The sequence below is a fragment of the Brassica napus genome, chromosome A1, assembly GCF_020379485.1.
Source record: "Brassica napus cultivar Da-Ae chromosome A1, Da-Ae, whole genome shotgun sequence".
In the NCBI taxonomy this organism is placed as follows: Eukaryota; Viridiplantae; Streptophyta; class Magnoliopsida; order Brassicales; family Brassicaceae; genus Brassica; species Brassica napus.
In genome coordinates this window covers 2,726,956-2,745,614 of record NC_063434.1, presented here as the reverse complement: position 1 = coordinate 2,745,614, position 18,659 = coordinate 2,726,956, and the positions used below count along the sequence as shown (strand labels likewise).

Sequence of the window (18,659 nt, the reverse complement as noted above, 5' to 3'; positions counted from 1 at the left end):
CACTAATAATTTTATTTCTTATTCCAATCTAAAATAAGAATGTGTAGATCATTTGTGTCTGTTTGGTAAATCAAATGAACAAAACAAAACAAACATTACTTGCGTTTTAAGGCGGATCTACCCTAATGGTTTAAGAGTTATATAAGCTCGTTTTGGTTATCTACATGAAATGAGAGAGAGAGAGAGAGAGACTTCAACGGCGGGAAAGCTTTAAGACAGCAGTTTTTCAGGAGAATGTCTCCTTTCTTTTGCTGGCTCCTTCTCTATTTTTGCCATCTCTGTAACCTGAGAGAGACAGAGATCATCTTCTTGTCACCTCCATTCTTTTTTCCCTGGCTGTTTCATCTTTATTTCTTCTGTAAGGTTTCTCTCTTCTCTTCTTTTTAGGTTTTGCAATACCTTATAGCACAAGGAATTCAAAAACCTCAAGATTCTAGTCTTTTGTAAGCGTTTGTATCCAACAGAGGAAACTATTAGGAAGAATTTTGATTCTGTGTAACGTAATGAGTTTTCAGAAACAACAATCTTGCAACTTTTTATCTCATATGAAACTTTTTTTTTTGGGGATCTTCTCATATGAAACTTTCAAGATTGAAACATGCACCAGAGAATAACGTTAAAATGCTTTTGGCTTAAGATGGTGTTTTTTTCCCTCTGTTCTTTCTCAGGTGATTTGGTAATGATGGCATTGCTCTTTGATAGGATTTCTCATTTGAGATAATTGATTTTCTTGATAAGAGTGGGAAGTTTTTTGCCAACAATGGGGAGCAAGATGAAGGAAGACGAGCGAACTGAAAAGGCTATCAGGAGTTTGCTGAAGCTTCCCGAGAACCGAAGATGCATCAACTGCAACAGTCTGGTATGTTGGCCAGTAACCATCTTTAATTCTTCTATTTTTAATAGGTCATATAAAAACATAACGTGCTTATCAAGTCAACTATTAATGGCTCAATGTAGTTGGTTATGTAATTAAGCTTTTGGACAATCTGAGTCTTGCAGGGTCCACAATATGTCTGCTCAACGTTCTGGACTTTTGTCTGCATCAACTGCAGCGGAATCCAGTAAGTCTATTCTCTGAGTTTCCTCATTTGAACTTGAAAAGTCTTGTTCTGTATCATGTGTGTAAGACCTCTTTTTCTCATTGTGTATATGTCTAGTCGAGAGTTTACTCATCGAGTGAAATCTATATCAATGGCCAAGTTCACAGCAGAAGAAGTTAGTGCACTTCGTGTAGGAGGAAACGAGGTTTGTGTAAACGTTGAACCATTGTTACTTTTATGATCTGGTCATTACTTTGTAAAACTTATGTTTTACTTTGTCTCATTGCAGCGAGCCAGACAAATTTACTTTAAAGAATGGGATACTCAGCGTGATGCTTACCCTGATGCCAGGTTCATGGACATTTTATTAAATCTCAGACTGAGTTAAAACACTAAGAGGAGTAACAGAACATTATAGTTAAACCTCATTTTTAACTTTCTTATTGTTCAGTAATATCTTCAAGCTCAGGGACTTTATCAGAAGTGTCTATGTGGATAAAAGATACAGTACTGAGAGCAATGACAAGATCTCACAGCAAAAACCGGTACATTGCTTTTCTTAGATGCTTCACTATTTTTTTTGTCAAACTACCCATACAATCAGGTCAAGTCGAACCGCCTCTATCAGACCCGGTCTGATCTACATGGGAAAAAAATGAGTTCTCGGTTCCTAGCCTCCTTTGCTAGGGAATCTGCACAATTATTTTCTCAACTTAGCCAAATCTGAAGCTAATTATGGGACAGTGTACTGTATGCTCCAGTGTTGAGGATGTGTGCTCTTTACACAGTTTTCAATTTTTAATACAATTTTTTTTTCTGTTTCCACTCAGGCTGTGACTGAGGATTACAAGGAAAGCAAGAAGGCCAGTGCAAACTTCTTGGGATCTAGAAGCTTTCACTCTGTTGATAAACCTGAAATAAAGAGTGGAAACAGATCTCTTAAGTATTATTTTGAAGACAAGGAACCTAAACAACAACAACAACAACTTGTTACACATAACCCAAAGTCTAGAGCCTTACCAAAGAGTCCTATCCGCTTTGAGATTGTTGACGATAGGTACAGAGACGATGGAAGTGTTAAGAGATACGATGCACGTAGAGAGACCAGAGGAAGCTCCAAATCACTAGACCTCTCTAACAACAAGGAAACTTCCGGTTTGCCCATTGTACGCCATGCAAGTGAACTCATAGGAGAGAATCATCCTCGTTTGCGCGTAGAAAAGATTGTCAAAGTTGAGAAAAAGAAGGATCCAGTGAACAATCAGGTAAAGTGTACTAATCTACAAACTCATGTTGTGTATACAGTGAAGATGTGAACCTTTTCTTTTATGTTTTGTAGTTGGCTGCATCATCTAGTAAAATGGAGAGTCCTGGAAGTTTAATTGATGATGTACCTTCTCAAAAGGCCATTGAGGGTCCAGCTCCTAACTCTTTGGAAGCTTTGTTGTTTGGATACTCTGATCCTTCTGAGGACAATCAGCCTTCAGCTAACCTTGAGACCCAGGAGGTGCCAAGAACACAGGACAGTGTTACCTCTGTTGTCACAGCACCTACAATCTCGCACGCCGGTTCTTTAGAGCTAGCTCTTCTACCTGATGCTGCTGATAACTTAAATACAAAAGATATGGTTACAACAAGTGCAGCAGAAAATAACCAGGTTTGTGTCTGAGATAGTTTTTAAACACTCATTTACAAAGAACCAAAAGTAAAAGATTATTATGCTAAATGTTTTGTTCATGTGCTAATACAGGTGGAGTCATCTACACTACCTAAGGAACCATCAGATACCTCTATGGAACAATCAACACTAGCTATCACAAATTATGCTTATGGAGATCATCAAGAAGAGACAAAATCTAGTGTAAGAAGTGCACTTCCTGAGGTAACAAGCACTTTTCTTTTAGTTTATATTGGATTTACTCTTTTGGTGTCTACAGTCATAAGAGTCTTAACCATTGGCAGGACCTTTTCTCTGGAGGCTTCTCATTTGCCTCTCCGCAAGTTCATGCTCAACATCATGGCATGGGATATGGCATGCAATATTATCAATATCCTATGGTATTTTATTTGGCATAATTGATAAATTTGGATCCGATTAATAGATTTTGAGCTGATCTTACATGTGATATCCTTTTCTTGGTAGGCTACTGGAGCCTTTCCATACACGGCAAAACCATCATCAAATCCCTTTGATGTCAGTTATGATGATACATGTCCAAACCAAACACCACAAGTATGAAACCTACTTCATTAACATCATCACAACATTGATGTCTCAAGATGCCGCCACTATCACTAAAATTCCCCCATGTTTTAATGTGTCTTTTTCAGTATCCTTCAATGGAATACACACAAGGAGGAGGCTTGCCTCTTGTGTCAGTTCCAAGAGGTGCTTCAGATTCATCAAGCATGGCTGCAGATTCGTTTGGACTAATGATGACCTCTCAGTCTCCTTTTTACGCACCAGGTTTGTCTCCAACTTCTCCATCTCTTGCATCCAATATTCTCCCTGGTGAGACAAAATTTCTGTATTGCAACAAGTGTTTTCATGTTTTAATTGAAGTCTATTCTAACGCTTGTGTCATGGGGTATTAGGTGCATACGCAGGGCAGCAACCACATGAAAACATGCCCCCATCTTTCAGGTAAATAACATTGTACTTCTTAGTTTTCTTATATATCACTTTATGGCAAAAAAATAAAATTGGTTTTGTGTGCAGAAGGCAAGAGATGAATAGCATGGGTAATGCAGAAGCTACTTACAACGGTGCACACTCATATCATCAAGCAAACTTTAATGGATATCCTTCTGCAAACCCAAATGCTTATGTTTCTAGAGGAAATCCCTTTGACTGAGAAAGCGTAACGTCTGAGTTGATTGGGAGCATTTTAATGGAAACTGAATGAGATATAACCGTTACGATTTGACTCACAAAAGCTTGAATGCTACAATACTCTTTCAAAACTATCCATTAATTGCTTATTGGTCAAATGTATATTTAATGTGGGAAATTTTTACTTGTAATCGTTCAAAAGATTATATATATTATGGAATTTATCGATAAAACTTGTTCCAATGCTCATAATAATTTATAACCATTAAACTAAGATAACTAAATATCACAAATTCATAAGAACAATATTTTGATATATAGACTATATAATTAGTAAACGTAATTTTTTGTTGGTTATGTTGCATATATATATATTTTTGTAAATAAAAATAATAATTTCGATAAAACCAAGAGAAATTGCATGGAACACCAAAAAAAATCCAAAATTCACTCACTAACCATAATAACACTCTTTCACCTCTTTTCTCTTCCTATCTCTCTCTGCTTTCTTTCTAAAACAAATTTCTCTTTTTTTTTTTTGCTATTTCACAAATAAGAGCCAAAGATGTCCGGTTAGTTTGAGACCAAGATTGATTGTCTGGTTTACTACACTAAGTGCGTGTGTAAGAAAATTAAAAAAAAAAATTATTCAGAAAATTTTCAACTCTCCAACAACTCTCTCACGTTTTTATTCTTGTAACCCTCCGATTTTGTTTAAGTTTCGCTAAAAGGTACTTGCGAATTTTCAATCACAGACTTCCTTCTTCTTCTACGCAAAAAAGGAATTCTTAATTATCGTTCTGAATCCGTGATTCACACCGACGCCGTTAACCATCGTCGCCCTTCTCTCTCTTTCCCTCTCTGAGCTTAGATCTGAGCTTCTGGGCTTACTCTTACCGGATCGGATCATTCAAATCTGAAAACTTTCCGTCGTTTTCCTCAAATCGGGTACGTAATTGGATCAAAATTACGATTTTTAAGAAAAAAGTTTCTACCTTTAGAGTTTTTTCTCTTCAAGTTTTCCTCTTTAGGATTGGCATCATCCAAATCTGATCTCATTCATTAGTTCTTTGATTGTTGCAGTTACTGATTTTGATCATTTCGGATTTGTAGATTTTGAAGGCAAAACACAGTGGGAAGTTTCGTTAGGATTTGATCTGATAATCCTCCAAGCATGGCTGCTCCTGTGCCTCCAGGGGACATTAGACCCAACAACCAGCGAAACTCCGGGCCACCAAATTACTTCCCTGGTTCTCAAGGCAACGCTAATGCTTTAGCTGACAATATGCAGAACTTGAGCATGAATCGTCCACCTGGCTCAGGCCCTAGACCACCTCCTCCTTTTGGTCAGTCACCACAACATTTCCCTCAAGGAGCTCCTTCTTATGGAGCTCCGCAGCGAGGGCCTTCTCCTATGGCTAGGCCTGGTCCTCCTCCTGCTGGAATGGGGAGGCCTAGTGGTCCTCCTCCTGGAGCACAGCCAAGTGGGTTTCAGTCTAATGTACCTTTGGGCAGACCCACTGGTCCACCTTCTAGTCAGCCACCGTTTGGCTCTAGACCGTCAATGCCTGGAGGACCAGTGGCCCAGCCGGGGGTCTCTTCTAGTGGGTTTCCAGCTTTTGGTCCATCAGGTCCTCCTCCAGGGGCACGCCCAATGGGATTTGGTTCACCTCCTCCACCTGTTGGATCATCTGGCATGTCTATGCCTCCTCCCTCAGGCATGCTTGGTGGTCCAGTCAGTAACGGACCGCCCCAGGTGGCTGGTTCAGGGGGATTTCAGAGGGGTCCCCAGTTCCCTGGCGCTGCTGTTTCGACTCCACAGGCATCCTATGCACAGCCTCCTGCATCACCTTTTACTCGGCCTCCTCCGCAGCCACTTGGTGCGCATCCTCTGTCTGGAAATTCACCATTAAGTGCCTCTGTGGCTCCTTCAATGCCCCCACCACCAGCAACCTTTCCTGGAGCTCCTTATGGCAGGCCAGCGGTATCAGGCTCGCCTTACGGTCCACCATCAGGACAGGTATGGCAGCATAAGTTTAATGTATACGTTCTTGTTATGTAACTTTTGTGAATGTGTAAATCGATGGAAACACGTTAAATGTAATTTATTTCAGACGGTTATTATACTAGTTGACTGTGAAAGAGTTGAAGTGGCATAGTAGATTGTGGCTCTCTAATTTCAACTTAAGCAAAATCTTTTCACTTGATGTATTTCCTTTGCGGTGGCAGAACTCTGATGGTCTTCAAATTTATATGTTGGTAGGTCGCTCCACCTCCTCTAGGCTTTCCTGGCCAAATGCAACCACCAAGATATGGCGGCATGGGACCTTTGCCAAATCAGTCGATGACCACCATACCCTCTGCCATGGGTCAACCTGGCGCCCCTGTTCCTGGGCCCTCAAGGATAGATCCTAATCAAATCCCAAGGCCAGGTTCAAGCTCCAGCCCAGTTGTGTTTGAAACTCGCCATAGTAATCAGGCTAATCCTCCCCCGGTGAGTTTTCAATTCAGACATTAGTCTGAGATTGTCATATCTTTAGTATGTGTGTTTTGTTAAACTGTTTTATCTTTCCCCTGAATTTCTCTTATATTCTTTTGAAGCCTGCTACTAGTGATTATATAGTTAGAGACACCGGAAATTGTAGTCCCCGTTACATGAGGTGCACAATCAATCAGGTAACAACGAAGCATTATCTTTTTGATGGTAGAATGTGTTTCCGTTGCTGTTCATCATTCCTGTGAACTTGATACATTTTTCCTTTTTTCTTGTAATAGATCCCATGTACTGTTGATCTTTTATCTACATCTGGAATGCAACTGGCGTTGATGGTCCAACCGCTGGCGCTTCCTCATCCATCTGAAGAGCCTATACAAGTAAGCCTTGTCTGACCAAACAAAGCGTTTAGGCATTCGGTTTTAATGCGTTTCCTATTTGTACATGCATCATTACAGTTCATTGTTACGCCTATACTTTTGTGTGTTTGAAACATAAGTTTTCTTTTACATCTTTGAAAGAATCAATTCCTTGTAGCGCTAACCTATTCTGTGGTGCAGGTGGTGGACTTTGGTGAGGGTGGACCTGTTCGTTGTTCGCGCTGTAAGGGATACATAAATCCTTTCATGAGGTTCGTTGACCAAGGAAGGAAGTTCACCTGTAATTTCTGCGGTAAGTGTTACTGTTTTCATTTACTGCAAGCCACGCAATCTATAGTTATAGCGAGGCAACTGCAATTGCATGTATCAATTAACATTTTTGTCATCACCTTCCTGGTTTGAAAGATTTATTCTGTGAACCTGAATTAAACATATTGTGGGAGATAACGATATGATTTTATTTAAGAGAGACTCTCTATATTAGTTTTTGTCATAATCGTTTGGGATTCTGATGATGTGGGGTGCTTCGTGATCCATTTCCTCATCAACTTTCTTTTGCACAGGATACACTGATGAGACACCCCGTGACTATCACTGTAATCTGGGTCCAGATGGTAGACGTAGGGATGCTGATGACAGACCTGAGCTGTGTAGGGGAACGGTCGAGTTTGTTGCAACAAAAGAATACATGGTTAGCCTGTGAAACTTTCTGGTTATAAATGTAGAATTCCGTGGTTTGTTTCCTAAGATGTCAGATTGTTTTATAATTTACCTTACTTTTGATAGTTTGTTGTTTCCTCTGGCTTTGTGCTTTCCTACAAAATAGAACCTATTAGGTAGAAAATTATTTTTCTTCATATTTACTTTCATGTTGATCTAGTGAAGCACCACCTAAATTACCTATCTAGCTAAGATAATTGTATTAACGTCCTTTTGGGCGAAGATAATGGATGTAAATTAATATTGTTATCTTTTCTAATAGGTGCGAGACCCAATGCCAGCAGTGTACTTTTTCCTTATTGATGTCTCAATGAACGCGATACAGACAGGTGCTACTGCTGCTGCTTGCAGTGCAATCCAGCAAGTCCTTTCAGACCTGCCTGTAAGTTTCCAACATTCTATAATAGTTGAATATTTGATGCAGAACAGTCAACAATATCTGTTCTCGACATATATTTGGTTTACATGTGCCTAAAGATTACTAAGTTGATGGTATTGTTAATAACTGCCATTTTATTAATAGTTTGTATTTGCTATTTTAATCACGCTCCTTTGCATACTAAGGCGTATTGAATCATTTACGAAGTAAATTCTGCTGCATATCTGTTAACGTGTGTACTTCATGTGTAATGAGACTGTGAACTTTTGTTAGAGTATGGCTATGTTAGCAGACATTTAAAAAAAAAAATCTGTATGTGTTTGCAGGAAGGTCCTAGGACATTTGTCGGCATTGCTACATTCGACTCAACAATCCACTTTTATAATTTGAAACGTGCACTGCAGCAGGTGAATTGTTGCACTAGTCTTTTATTCTTTTGTAATTGTTGGTGGAAAAAAATACATCTGTTCTCTTAGGATGATAACTATCACTCATCATAATTACTACATGTAATTCTCTTAGGTCACTGGGCTACAGGCTCAAAAGTTGTATTGTCTATCCGTTGCTTCACTTGAGAGTCTTCATTGTCACGATAAATCCTATATATTATATTATGATGCCATAAAATATATTGCCATTTAAGAGTTGAACACTGCATTCCTTTGATGTTATTGTTTCTGGAGTGTGTGCTATCTCTTTTCTTCCTGGAATCTTTGTACTACTAGACAACTGATTACCACTGCCTGTGAATTTGATGGCCCCTGTTTATGCGCAGCCGTTGATGCTCATTGTCCCTGATGTGCAAGATGTTTATACACCTTTGGAAACAGATATCATTGTTCAGCTATCTGAAGTAAGTTTTGGGCCACTTATATTCTATTTGTGTTATATAAGCTGTGTGCTATTCTTGAGATTGGTTATCCTAATTTCCTTCCCATTTTTTGTAATTGATTTATTCTGTTTGAATTCAGTGCCGTGAACACCTAGAGCTTTTGCTGGATAGTATCCCAACGATGTTTCAGGAAAGTAAGACTCCTGAATCTGCTTTTGCTGCAGCAGTTAAGGTATGGAATTTCTTAAGATGCTTGTGCTTTACCTGCTTTAATTGGTGGTAGTACAAGTAGAGGCTCGATATATTTGTTAGCCTCCTCGACTTTTGTTTGCCGTTTAGTAAGCATTTAGCCTTGTCAATTAGTTTAGAGGTGGCTGAAAAGAATATAAGTTAAATATATGGCCTAAAGCAATTAATGAAGTGACATTTCAAGTTAACTGGCCAGTGTTATCAAGCTTGCATGCTTTTTGGTGTTGCAATCATCTCTAGTGAACCAATGTTTCTTTCTTTTTCTGGGAGCAATATTGAGGATAATATCTACTCAACACTTCATTTTCTCGTAGGCTGCTTTCTTGGCAATGAAGAGCAAAGGAGGGAAGCTTATGGTGTTTCAATCAGGTATGCTGCGTAGTACTTACTTTATTTGGTTACTTTATATGTTAGGTTTACTGATGCATGTCCTCCAGTTACATAGAATCCATCTATGCACATTAAAAAATCATATATTTGTTAGAAGCACCAACTCTCACTTCTAATAATATTACCCTACTGCTCAGAACCTCTATCATTTAACTAATATGTTTGCCATTGTCTCCATAGTTTTGTGTTCTGTTGGTGTTGGAGCACTTTCTTCTAGAGAGGCAGAAGGGAGAGCTAATATGTCTGCCAATGAAAAGGTAAACGTGCTTTGCTTAAGAGGTTGTTGTATTTCATTGCAAAATATTAAAGCGCTCTGTAATTTGGATTTCAGGAGGCCCATAAGTTATTACAGCCAGCAGACAAAACTCTGAAGACCATGGCTATCGAATTTGCTGAATACCAGGTATGCCAATACCGAGTAGGATGGATGTTTAACTGAATATGTTTCCATCTGCTTATCACTAATATACGATGTATCATTCTTGTTCATTTCAATATTTTGTTCCTATCTAAGCCATTCAGCAATGCCGCAGGTCTGTGTAGATTTATTTATCACAAGTCAGGCTTACGTTGACATGGCCTCAATATCCGTCATTCCAACAACTACTGGAGGACAGGTATATTTTTTGATATTTCCTTGTCCTTGCTGATTTTGTAACAAGTTCTGATTCATTTGTACATGACCTGCCTTTGCTTTCCTAATGTTAGTTGTAGCATAGTTCAATAGCAATTCGAATGCACTTTTCTTTTGAATCATGTCCAATATATTTCCGTGGCAATTTTGTAATACTAACTGAATTAGTCTGCGAAAATCTTGCTTAGTTGATGCATTTCTCATGGCGATAATTTAACATTTCCCTTGTAACGATTTTCTACAGGTGTATTGTTATTACCCTTTCTCAGCTCTCTCAGATCCTCCCAAGCTTTACAACGATCTTAAATGGAATATTACTAGGCCGCAGGGTTTTGAGGCTGTCATGCGAGTCAGATGCAGCCAGGTATATTTTTGTGGCAGTGACTTCTCTTCATGCATTACTCTGTATACTCCAGTTCAAGCCTCTGTAAAACCATCGTTTCTAATAATTGTAGGGTGTTCAAGTGCACGAATATTCAGGGAATTTCTGCAAACGCATTCCAACCGACATTGATCTTCCAGCGGTGGGTGGATCCTCCTTACTTTTCTCACCAACTAGTTTCTGGATAGTATTGTGTGCATCTGCTGATTTTGTGTCAATATTATTGAAAACATATTTCTGCATTACTCTCTGTGCATTTTGCTGCAAGTTTACAAGGAGGTGCCCTGTGGTATAAACTCCTTTTACTCTAGAGTTCTAACAAACCTCGATTTTGCCAATGCAGATTGACTGTGACAAAGCGATAATGGTGACATTAAAGCATGATGACAAACTACAAGATGGAGCTGAATGTTCTTTCCAGGTATAATTTTTTATACATGTGTTTTGTATAACTGATGGTACTCTGTCTTATTTAAGATGATGTTATTCAATGTTCGTCTTCTCTTCCTTTCAGTGCGCCCTTCTGTATACTACCATATATGGAGAAAGAAGAATTAGGGTTACCACTCTATCACTCCCCTGTACGAACCTTCTCAGTAATTTATTTCGCGCAGCTGATTTGGATTCTCAATTTGCTTGTATGCTGAAACAAGGTAGGTCACTTTTTTCAGTGCTGATTCTACTGCTAGCCAGTGTTGTCACTATAAGCTAATATCTGTGTTTGGTTTCTTTTTTATGCAGCGGCTAATGAAATCCCTACAAAGGCACTTCCATTGGTAAAGGAGCAAGCAATCAATAGTTGCACTAATGCACTCTATGCCTATCGTAAATTCTGTGCCACAGTTACATCGTCTGGACAACTTATTCTTCCTGAAGCGCTCAAGCTTTTGCCATTATATACTCTCGGTATTTTCTTGTGACATTTCCCTACTTAAAGCTTTTCAGGATCTTCTTCTAGATTTTAATTTGATGCTGTTTCCTTTGAAATGGTTTTTTTTCTTTAGCATTGACCAAAAGTGTGGGTTTAAGGACAGACGGGAGGATTGATGATCGATCATTCTGGATCAACTATGTGTCTTCTATATCTACTCCTTTGGCAGTCCCACTGGTTTATCCCAGAATGATTTCTGTCCACGACCTTGATGCAAAGGTATGATGCGGCTACATTTGGTTAATATCAATCTCAAGCCTTAATTTGCACTTTGTGAAACTTTTGACTTTTCAATCTATCAGGACGATGAAGGATCAGTCCTTCCTCCTTCAATCCCATTGTCAAGTGAACACATTAGCAATGAGGGAGTCTATTTTCTTGAGAATGGTGAAGATGGTCTACTCTATGTTGCTGAATCAGTGGACTCTGGTATACTGCAGAAACTTTTCGGTGTTCCTTCAGTGGCTGAAATTCCAAGCCAGGTAATCTCAACTTCATTAGCGCATGATATTGTAGGATGATTAACGTGCAACAAAGTTTGAAATTTTATACTATAGCATATGACTGTTGTGACGGTTTCATCATTACAGTGTTGAAACCATGAAAGGGAAAATCTCTTTCTGGTATTATTGTGAAAATCCTACTAAGCAAAGATAACTGTTTTGTTCTTTACAGTATGTGCTGCAGCAATATGATAATCAGCTATCAAAGAAGTTCAATGATGTGGTGAATGAAATAAGGAGGCAAAGATGTTCTTACCTAAGGTATCAGTAACTGTCTTTTCCTTCCTTAACTGAGCAGAAGATAACTGTGTCCTGTCTAATCCTTTCCAACTTGTTTTATGTGTTCTCTACGCAGCATCAAATTGTGCAAGAAAGGAGATCCATCAGGTTAGTGATTCTGGTTTGATAGAATTTCAGTTGCTCCATGCACCTAGAAAAGGCTACATGTTATTATATTTTTTCCTGTTTGCGACAGAATCAGTCTTATGCTAATAATAACAGCATAGCTCTTGTCTAATGTCTAGCTCCATAGTCTTTAGCAAATGACTTGTGTATGCATAGGGAAAACATTTGTATACGTAATCATGCTGATTAGGAGTTTTGCTTAGCAGAAATATTTTGGCTTTCAAACATGGAATGTTGCTTACTCGGCAGTGTTGATTTCACAAAACCTCATCCTCAATTGTCTTTTCAGGAATGTTGTTTCTGTCACATATGGTAGAGGACAGGACAGCAAGCGGCCCATCATATGTGGAGTTTCTTGTTCAAGTCCATCGCCAAATCCAGCTCAAGATGAACTGATCCTCTGTTTTCTAGGACTCCTTACAAAAGTCTCTCTCAATGTCCTCTGCTTACAGGAGAAAAGCGTAGCAGAACGGTAAAAAACATTGATCTAGCTACTTGAGAAGTATTGAAAGTGAAGAGAGGGCATAGACATGAGAAGTTTCACTTCAATTTGAAAGTGTGTTTAGATAATAGTCTCCACTTTTTTCGTAAGAATTATATAAAAGAGTTTTTATCCAATCCATTTTGGTTGTCACTTTGTGTGGGTGTTTTATTTAAGCTCGAACTAAGAATTTTTTTTTTCTTCTGATAAAGCTTGTTGTTATTGGATGTTGTCGAAGGGACAAAATAAAAATTTAATATACAGTGCCGCGTAAATTATAAGAATAACCATTTGTTTCTTTATTTTGTTTTCTTCACCATTGTTATCATCTTAACCTTTCAGAGTATTTTTTCTAATATTAATTGACGTTTAGGGTAAGGTTTTAGGTAGAATTGTTTTGAATATTGATCATGAAATAGTTTTTTTTTTAAACAAATTAATTAAAGAGGTCCAACTTCGATTTAAATAAGGAGAAACAAAAGAAAGATAATAATATTAAAAAAAATAAAAGAAAGATAATGCATAGACCAAAGGAAAGGAAACATAAGACGAGAAATAATTACGTATTACGTATATAGCGATTTTCGAAAGTCAAAACTATAGTTAAGATAAGTAATGATCATATGAACATTTGTTGCATACATTTTACCCAAAAAAAACATTTGTTGCATACAGATGGAATCTAAAATCTGAAATAATTACGAGTTCAAGACGTCAACCCAAAGAAAATAGAACAAAGTTCATCGTATAATAGATTGATAACTCAACTGGACATATACAATCAGAATTTGCTACTTTTTATATAAATGAAAGACGACAAATATATTAACTTTCGAGATGTATGTGGGAAGTGAGAATTGTAATATATTTGTTATTTATATTAGTTAGAAAATATATAAATTATCGTTTTCTCGGAGAGCATCAAGCTGTTCAACATGTGCACCATCTGCCATCACAATCGTGCTTCCTCGTCTCCCGAACTTCTTCTCTGCATCCATCAAAGTTATACAAATTTAATAATCACAATCCAACAATTGTAGTGTTGTGTTTAATATACATCTACACATTGATAAAAGTATATGATTATAATATGGAAAGCATAACCGGAGGGACGGTCGCTTTTTATAATATCCATGTAAGTATGTTTTAAAATAAGTAGTAATAGTAAACTGACCAGCTAAGTCGAAGAGAAGTTGGATAGAATCAGGTAACATGACAAGTCTACCATTGTTGTTGTTATCTTGATTAGGAGGATGTCCATGGATTATCACTCTTATGGGAGCTCCTTCTCTTTTATGTTCTTCTTCTGCATTCAAATGTCCATGAAGGATGATGATGATCTAACATACATAATTAAAAATGAAAAAGTGAAAAACTGTAATTCCAAATCTACAAAGTTGTCTTCTTACTCTTTTCATTTTCATCTCTTGACACCATAACTATCTCCTCATTGCTACTTTGTGGTGCTTCCTCTGTATGAACCGTATCCTTTCACAAAAAAATATATGAATTCATCTCAAAACCAATTGATAATCGTTACGTGAGCACTATGCATTTGTTATAAGAAAATCAATGGTCCTTAAACCGATATCTATGTAAAATGTAGACTAATTTAAGTCCAAACACCTTCTGGTTAGCCATGAAGATAATTGTGGAGTAACCTTGAGAAAAGTGTACCTGAGTATCTGCATTAGCTAATAAATCTCTAAGAAATGGGATTTCTTTCTTCAAGTCATCATTTAAATCCTTGAGATACTACAAAAAGGAAACATTATCAGTGTTATAATATAAGCACTAGTTGCTGATGTGTTTAACTGTTTAAGGTTACTAAAGAGTTTGATGAACTTACGGTCATGAAATTTGTGATGATCATTTTGGAGTCTTCGATATCAGATTGAACCATTTCTTTGAACCTATGATGACCGATTCGAATAACCTGAGAAAGCCTCCTTGTCCTCACAGTGAAAGGCTGAGGAATGTTGAAGACAACTCCAATCTCTCCTGCCATATCCCCTGGACCTAACTTCGCCAATACCTTCATCACCATTTATAAAATCAATTATTAATTCTCTATATCATTGTTGAGTGTAATTAAATGTGTTTTACTTTTAACTATAAGTAATGGTTTAGAGTTTTACCTGTTCACTTGCACCCTTGGATCTAATTATCTCCTGTGATTTCAAAATTTATTATATTTATCAACTGAAGTCAAGTTATATATATTTTGAGAATGTATATGACATAGATAACATACCACTCCTCCAGACACAAGTATGTAGAAATCCGTTGGAATCTCATTTTGTAATATCATCTCCATTTTAGGCGGGAAATACTCTGCTTTTATGTTAGAAACCTACAAAAACAAATAGGAACAATTAGTTAATGCCTTCTTTAACAAGGAACAAAAATAAAATGGACTTGTTGATGGATCACCATCTGAACGATGAGGCCATCAGGTAATCCTTTAAAAAGATAAGCATTCTCTATGACCGAGCGGAATAAATGCTCGTTAATGCTTGATCTTATGGCCTTAGGTAAGTCTTGGAGAACCTCTTCTTGTTTTAACTCAGCAGTCTTGAACTTGAGCTGCATATGTGCAAGCATCTGATCCCTCATCATATCCGGTAACTTATTCTTGCTTGTGTACCGCAATATATGATTGAATGCACTTCTCTGTCCAACAACATGAATACTTTGTTAACCGTGGCCGGTTTTGGTTACATCCGGATGAAACATTAGTCTTGGTTGGAGCTACTATATATAAGTCGCATGATCTCCAAATTGTTGACTTTAACTTAATAAGATTAATCTCAAAATGTTTATGGTTTCTTAAATCTCAGATACGGCTTTGTTCTTAAAGTAACTATAGCCATTTGGTTTTTAGTGAATGAAACCATGTAATGAAAGAGGTGATGATTGTAATGAAAGAATGTACCATGGTGAATGTACGAAGAGCGCCATGGACAACAAGATTGGTCATGTTACCGATGATATAAGCGGTGAGACCAATGTTGAAAAGCATGTAGAACATGTTGAACGTCTTCTCACGTGTATTAACCGCATGCAAATCGCCATAACCCACGGTGGTGAGTGTGACAATGGACCAGTACATTGAGTAAGTGTACCCTAGCCATATGCTTCTGTCCTTGAAATCCTCAACTTGAGATCCTATCCATGTATCTACAGGGCTTGGATAATGGTAGGCTATCCAGAATAAAATGCAACCCCCAATGTGTACCCAAAATATCGTTACCTAAAAATAAATTATGAAAAAAGATGGATAAAAAGCCAACCAAGTTCGAGACTAGCTAGTAACCAATCGCATATATGCCGGTATCGACTTATAACAAGTGTATGTGGATCACATGTCACGTGGAACTTACGCAAAGAAGCTTAATGACTCTGATCACGAAGTAGTTGAAAAGTGTGTCTTTCTCTAGCCTATAACAATAAAAAGAGATACATTTATATGACTTATGAAGAATATGTGTATTATAATGTTCAAAACATGTACATATGTGTCTAAAAAATATATACACCTTTTAAAGAGTTCGGCAACACGACGGAGACGCCAGAGGCGGAGCAAATTAAGGAAGCCAAAAGCTTGGCCTCGTCCGCTATTTCCGGTGACAGTTTTATAAATGAACTGAATCGGTAACGTTGATACTACGTCCATCACAAAAGCCAAGCTCTTCAAGTACCTGACAATGGCTTCACATATTCCATATTATTCTCAACCCTTAACTATATTAATATATACTCACGTCAAATAAATCATTACCAGGACGTGAGTATAATGAAGCTACTTATTTTTCCATGTAAGTTATAACTAGGTAGTCGTTAGAAACAATTTTTTGGAAAAATCATACTAACGATCAAACATATGATTTAATTTTTATGAGATTTAATTAAATGACAAAAATATATATTAATATACTGTGAAATAACTTAGGTATTACTATTATTGATTTATTTACCGTCTGGCGATGAGGTTGTAGTCGTCGACTATGAGGTAAGTAGAAGTATCCAAGTAGGCAACAAAAAAAGTGAGGACGATATCGACGGCGAAGAAAAAGTCAACGACGAGATCAATGGTCAGAAAAGCTCCATCAGCAGCTTTCTCGAAAGCCAACTCAAAGATAGATGCCCACGCCGAGTACCCCACCAAGATCACCAAAAACAATTCCCACAACCTACCAATAAATATATATATATTTAATTTTCTTTGTTTTATAATAATGTTTTAATGTTAGAAATGATGTATTCTTCTTCATACTATAGTGAAAATATTGTAAAGAACCTGTAACGACGATCATAAGGAAGAACGATGAAAGGCTTGGAAGAAGGATTGTTCTCGACGACTGTCCCAAACGCAGGCAAGAGACTGCTTGAAACCGACGTTATGTTCTTCACATCTTTGCTCGACCTTCTTCTGAATAGTAACGATAACGGCGATCTCTCTTCGGTCGTTCCTAACGGCGCCGTCGAAGACCTTCCTCCTCTAAACAGCAAAGGTAACGGCGATCTCGCCTCTGAAGTCGTCGCGGACATACTTGTTTCCTTCTTTTCTCTCCGTCACGCTTGATTACCTCTCTTGTCATTTATATTATCGTTTGTTTTTTTCCTTATTTAAACTATGAGAAGGTGGTGAGCGAGTTTCGTTGACTTTATTAACATTTTCCGTAATAATTTGTGGGGGAAATAGTTTTTCTAATCAAATTATATACTGTCACTACAAGTCTACAACATGTGTGTGTCCGTAATAAAGTTAGTAATAACATGATTTTATTCTGCAATACGTATACGTGCTAGTTTCTCGGGTTCCATACTAAATGTACCCATTCCAGATATACCCTTTGTTTTCCCGAAGGGCTCATCGACACTTTTGACTTGTATTCACGTCTCTGTGTGTATTCAATATGACAACAAGTGTAATGATATAATCGAGATCTACAAAATACAACTAGAGGATAATGTTCTTTTTTGTACGAAAATGTTATTTAAGTAGTAGAGCTGAAGTATTGATATTCTCAAAGTCAAATCTGGACGTATTTATTTTTGTTTTTTTTTATCAACGATGACACCTGACAGGAATCGTAATGTTGAGAACAATGCCAACGATAATAAATACATTAATAAATTAAGATAACAACACTATAGTACTATGTTTTAGTACATTTTTTTTTTGTTTTTAACTGACACAATATACGTGAAGAACATAAGTAAGAAAAAAAACATTTACATATTAATAATCTTCTGAAGTGTTGGATGTGCATGTAGTTTGTCTATGATGATTGTCATGTTTGATCATATTCCAAGATGCATTATAAATCGATCTTTTCTCGTGTTTCTATATAGGACAAAAGTAAGACGACTCAGATATATATGAATGAAAGTGTCACGGATGCTTTAAAAAAAAGTGTCACGGACGACTGGAGATGCTATAGGGCTGTTCGTTTGGTTGCTGTAGGTACCGACGGCAGCGGCAGCGTCAACATTCTGCGTCAATTCTTGTTCGTTTCGTTGACGCAGGAAGTTGCGTCTGACGCCGCGTCCGAACACCGCGTCCTGTGGCTGACGCCGATAAAACCTACGGTCGCGATATAATATGCGGCAGCGTCAGCGGCAGCGTCAACGTTTGCGAAACAAACAACAACTGTCTTTATTGATGCTGATGTTGACGTTGCCGCTGACACCGAAACTTACGGCAACCAAACGAACAGCGTTTATGTTGTTTATGTTGTGCTCGATCGCCGGGTGAGAAGAATAAGACGATCAATATACAGTGATGTGTTTGCACTAATAGATGCGGCATATGCCCTGAAACGAACGCCAATATATTTCTCCATAATGGGCCTGGGCCGATATTATAACGTCTCGTAACTACCGGGCAAATTTTGCAGATCCGAAAAATCTTTAGACCCGGTATGCCTCGGTCCGGGTTCACTACGCAATTCGAAACCGAAGGGATTGACCGGTTAAAAATTGGTTAACACAAACCAAATA

General features: G+C 37.7%; 3 protein-coding genes across 3 annotated transcripts; 2 read left to right on the top strand and 1 right to left on the bottom strand.

Moving 5' to 3' along the window:
- The first annotated feature begins 87 nt into the window (after positions 1 to 87).
- Positions 88 to 4,110, top strand: LOC106371228 (probable ADP-ribosylation factor GTPase-activating protein AGD14). The gene is made up of 14 exons (XM_022690559.2): positions 88 to 358; positions 669 to 859; positions 1,000 to 1,061; positions 1,158 to 1,245; positions 1,330 to 1,391; positions 1,492 to 1,585; positions 1,871 to 2,305; positions 2,380 to 2,697; positions 2,791 to 2,922; positions 3,003 to 3,098; positions 3,184 to 3,273; positions 3,372 to 3,507; positions 3,636 to 3,684; positions 3,760 to 4,110. Exons 2-14 carry the CDS (start codon positions 761 to 763, stop codon positions 3,893 to 3,895), a joined length of 1,797 nt encoding a protein of 598 aa, XP_022546280.2. The 5' UTR covers positions 88 to 358; positions 669 to 760; the 3' UTR covers positions 3,896 to 4,110.
- Positions 4,111 to 4,561: 451 nt separating this feature from the next.
- LOC106410638 (protein transport protein Sec24-like At4g32640) lies at positions 4,562 to 12,914 on the top strand. Its single transcript, XM_048780052.1, has 25 exons — positions 4,562 to 4,821; positions 4,987 to 5,893; positions 6,137 to 6,367; positions 6,475 to 6,549; positions 6,649 to 6,747; positions 6,928 to 7,039; positions 7,311 to 7,438; positions 7,730 to 7,849; positions 8,173 to 8,253; positions 8,622 to 8,699; positions 8,818 to 8,910; positions 9,242 to 9,296; positions 9,498 to 9,574; positions 9,649 to 9,720; positions 9,851 to 9,934; positions 10,196 to 10,315; positions 10,407 to 10,475; positions 10,677 to 10,754; positions 10,848 to 10,986; positions 11,075 to 11,239; positions 11,338 to 11,483; positions 11,567 to 11,746; positions 11,940 to 12,028; positions 12,123 to 12,154; positions 12,462 to 12,914. Exons 2-25 carry the CDS (start codon positions 5,048 to 5,050, stop codon positions 12,566 to 12,568), a joined length of 3,276 nt encoding a protein of 1,091 aa, XP_048636009.1. The 5' UTR covers positions 4,562 to 4,821; positions 4,987 to 5,047; the 3' UTR covers positions 12,569 to 12,914.
- Positions 12,915 to 13,436: 522 nt separating this feature from the next.
- Positions 13,437 to 18,271, bottom strand: LOC106371218 (potassium channel KAT3-like). The gene is made up of 13 exons (XM_013811261.3): positions 16,954 to 18,271; positions 16,631 to 16,846; positions 16,193 to 16,354; positions 16,037 to 16,094; positions 15,589 to 15,906; positions 15,087 to 15,326; positions 14,908 to 15,006; positions 14,792 to 14,824; positions 14,503 to 14,688; positions 14,331 to 14,408; positions 14,063 to 14,141; positions 13,828 to 13,959; positions 13,437 to 13,641 (listed from the first exon to the last, which is right to left on the bottom strand). The coding sequence occupies exons 1-13, from the start codon at positions 17,202 to 17,204 to the stop codon at positions 13,538 to 13,540; spliced, it is 1,956 nt and encodes a 651-aa protein (XP_013666715.2). The 5' UTR covers positions 17,205 to 18,271; the 3' UTR covers positions 13,437 to 13,537.
- Positions 18,272 to 18,659: the final 388 nt, after the last annotated feature.

Coding starts and splice junctions, on each gene's coding strand:
- LOC106371228 (XM_022690559.2), top strand. CDS start 761: ATGGGGAGCAAGATGAAGGAAGACGAGCGAACTGAAAAGGCTATCAGG. Junction 2,306..2,379: donor AGGATCCAGTGAACAATCAG/GTAAAGTGTACT, acceptor TATGTTTTGTAG/TTGGCTGCATCATCTAGTAA. Junction 3,099..3,183: donor AATATTATCAATATCCTATG/GTATTTTATTTG, acceptor TTTTCTTGGTAG/GCTACTGGAGCCTTTCCATA.
- LOC106410638 (XM_048780052.1), top strand. CDS start 5,048: ATGGCTGCTCCTGTGCCTCCAGGGGACATTAGACCCAACAACCAGCGA. Junction 5,894..6,136: donor ACGGTCCACCATCAGGACAG/GTATGGCAGCAT, acceptor ATATGTTGGTAG/GTCGCTCCACCTCCTCTAGG. Junction 9,297..9,497: donor GCTTATGGTGTTTCAATCAG/GTATGCTGCGTA, acceptor TTGTCTCCATAG/TTTTGTGTTCTGTTGGTGTT.
- LOC106371218 (XM_013811261.3), bottom strand. CDS start 17,204: ATGTCCGCGACGACTTCAGAGGCGAGATCGCCGTTACCTTTGCTGTTT. Junction 16,095..16,192: donor GTTGCCGAACTCTTTAAAAG/GTGTATATATTT, acceptor TTATTGTTATAG/GCTAGAGAAAGACACACTTT. Junction 14,689..14,791: donor CCAAGGGTGCAAGTGAACAG/GTAAAACTCTAA, acceptor ATGGTGATGAAG/GTATTGGCGAAGTTAGGTCC.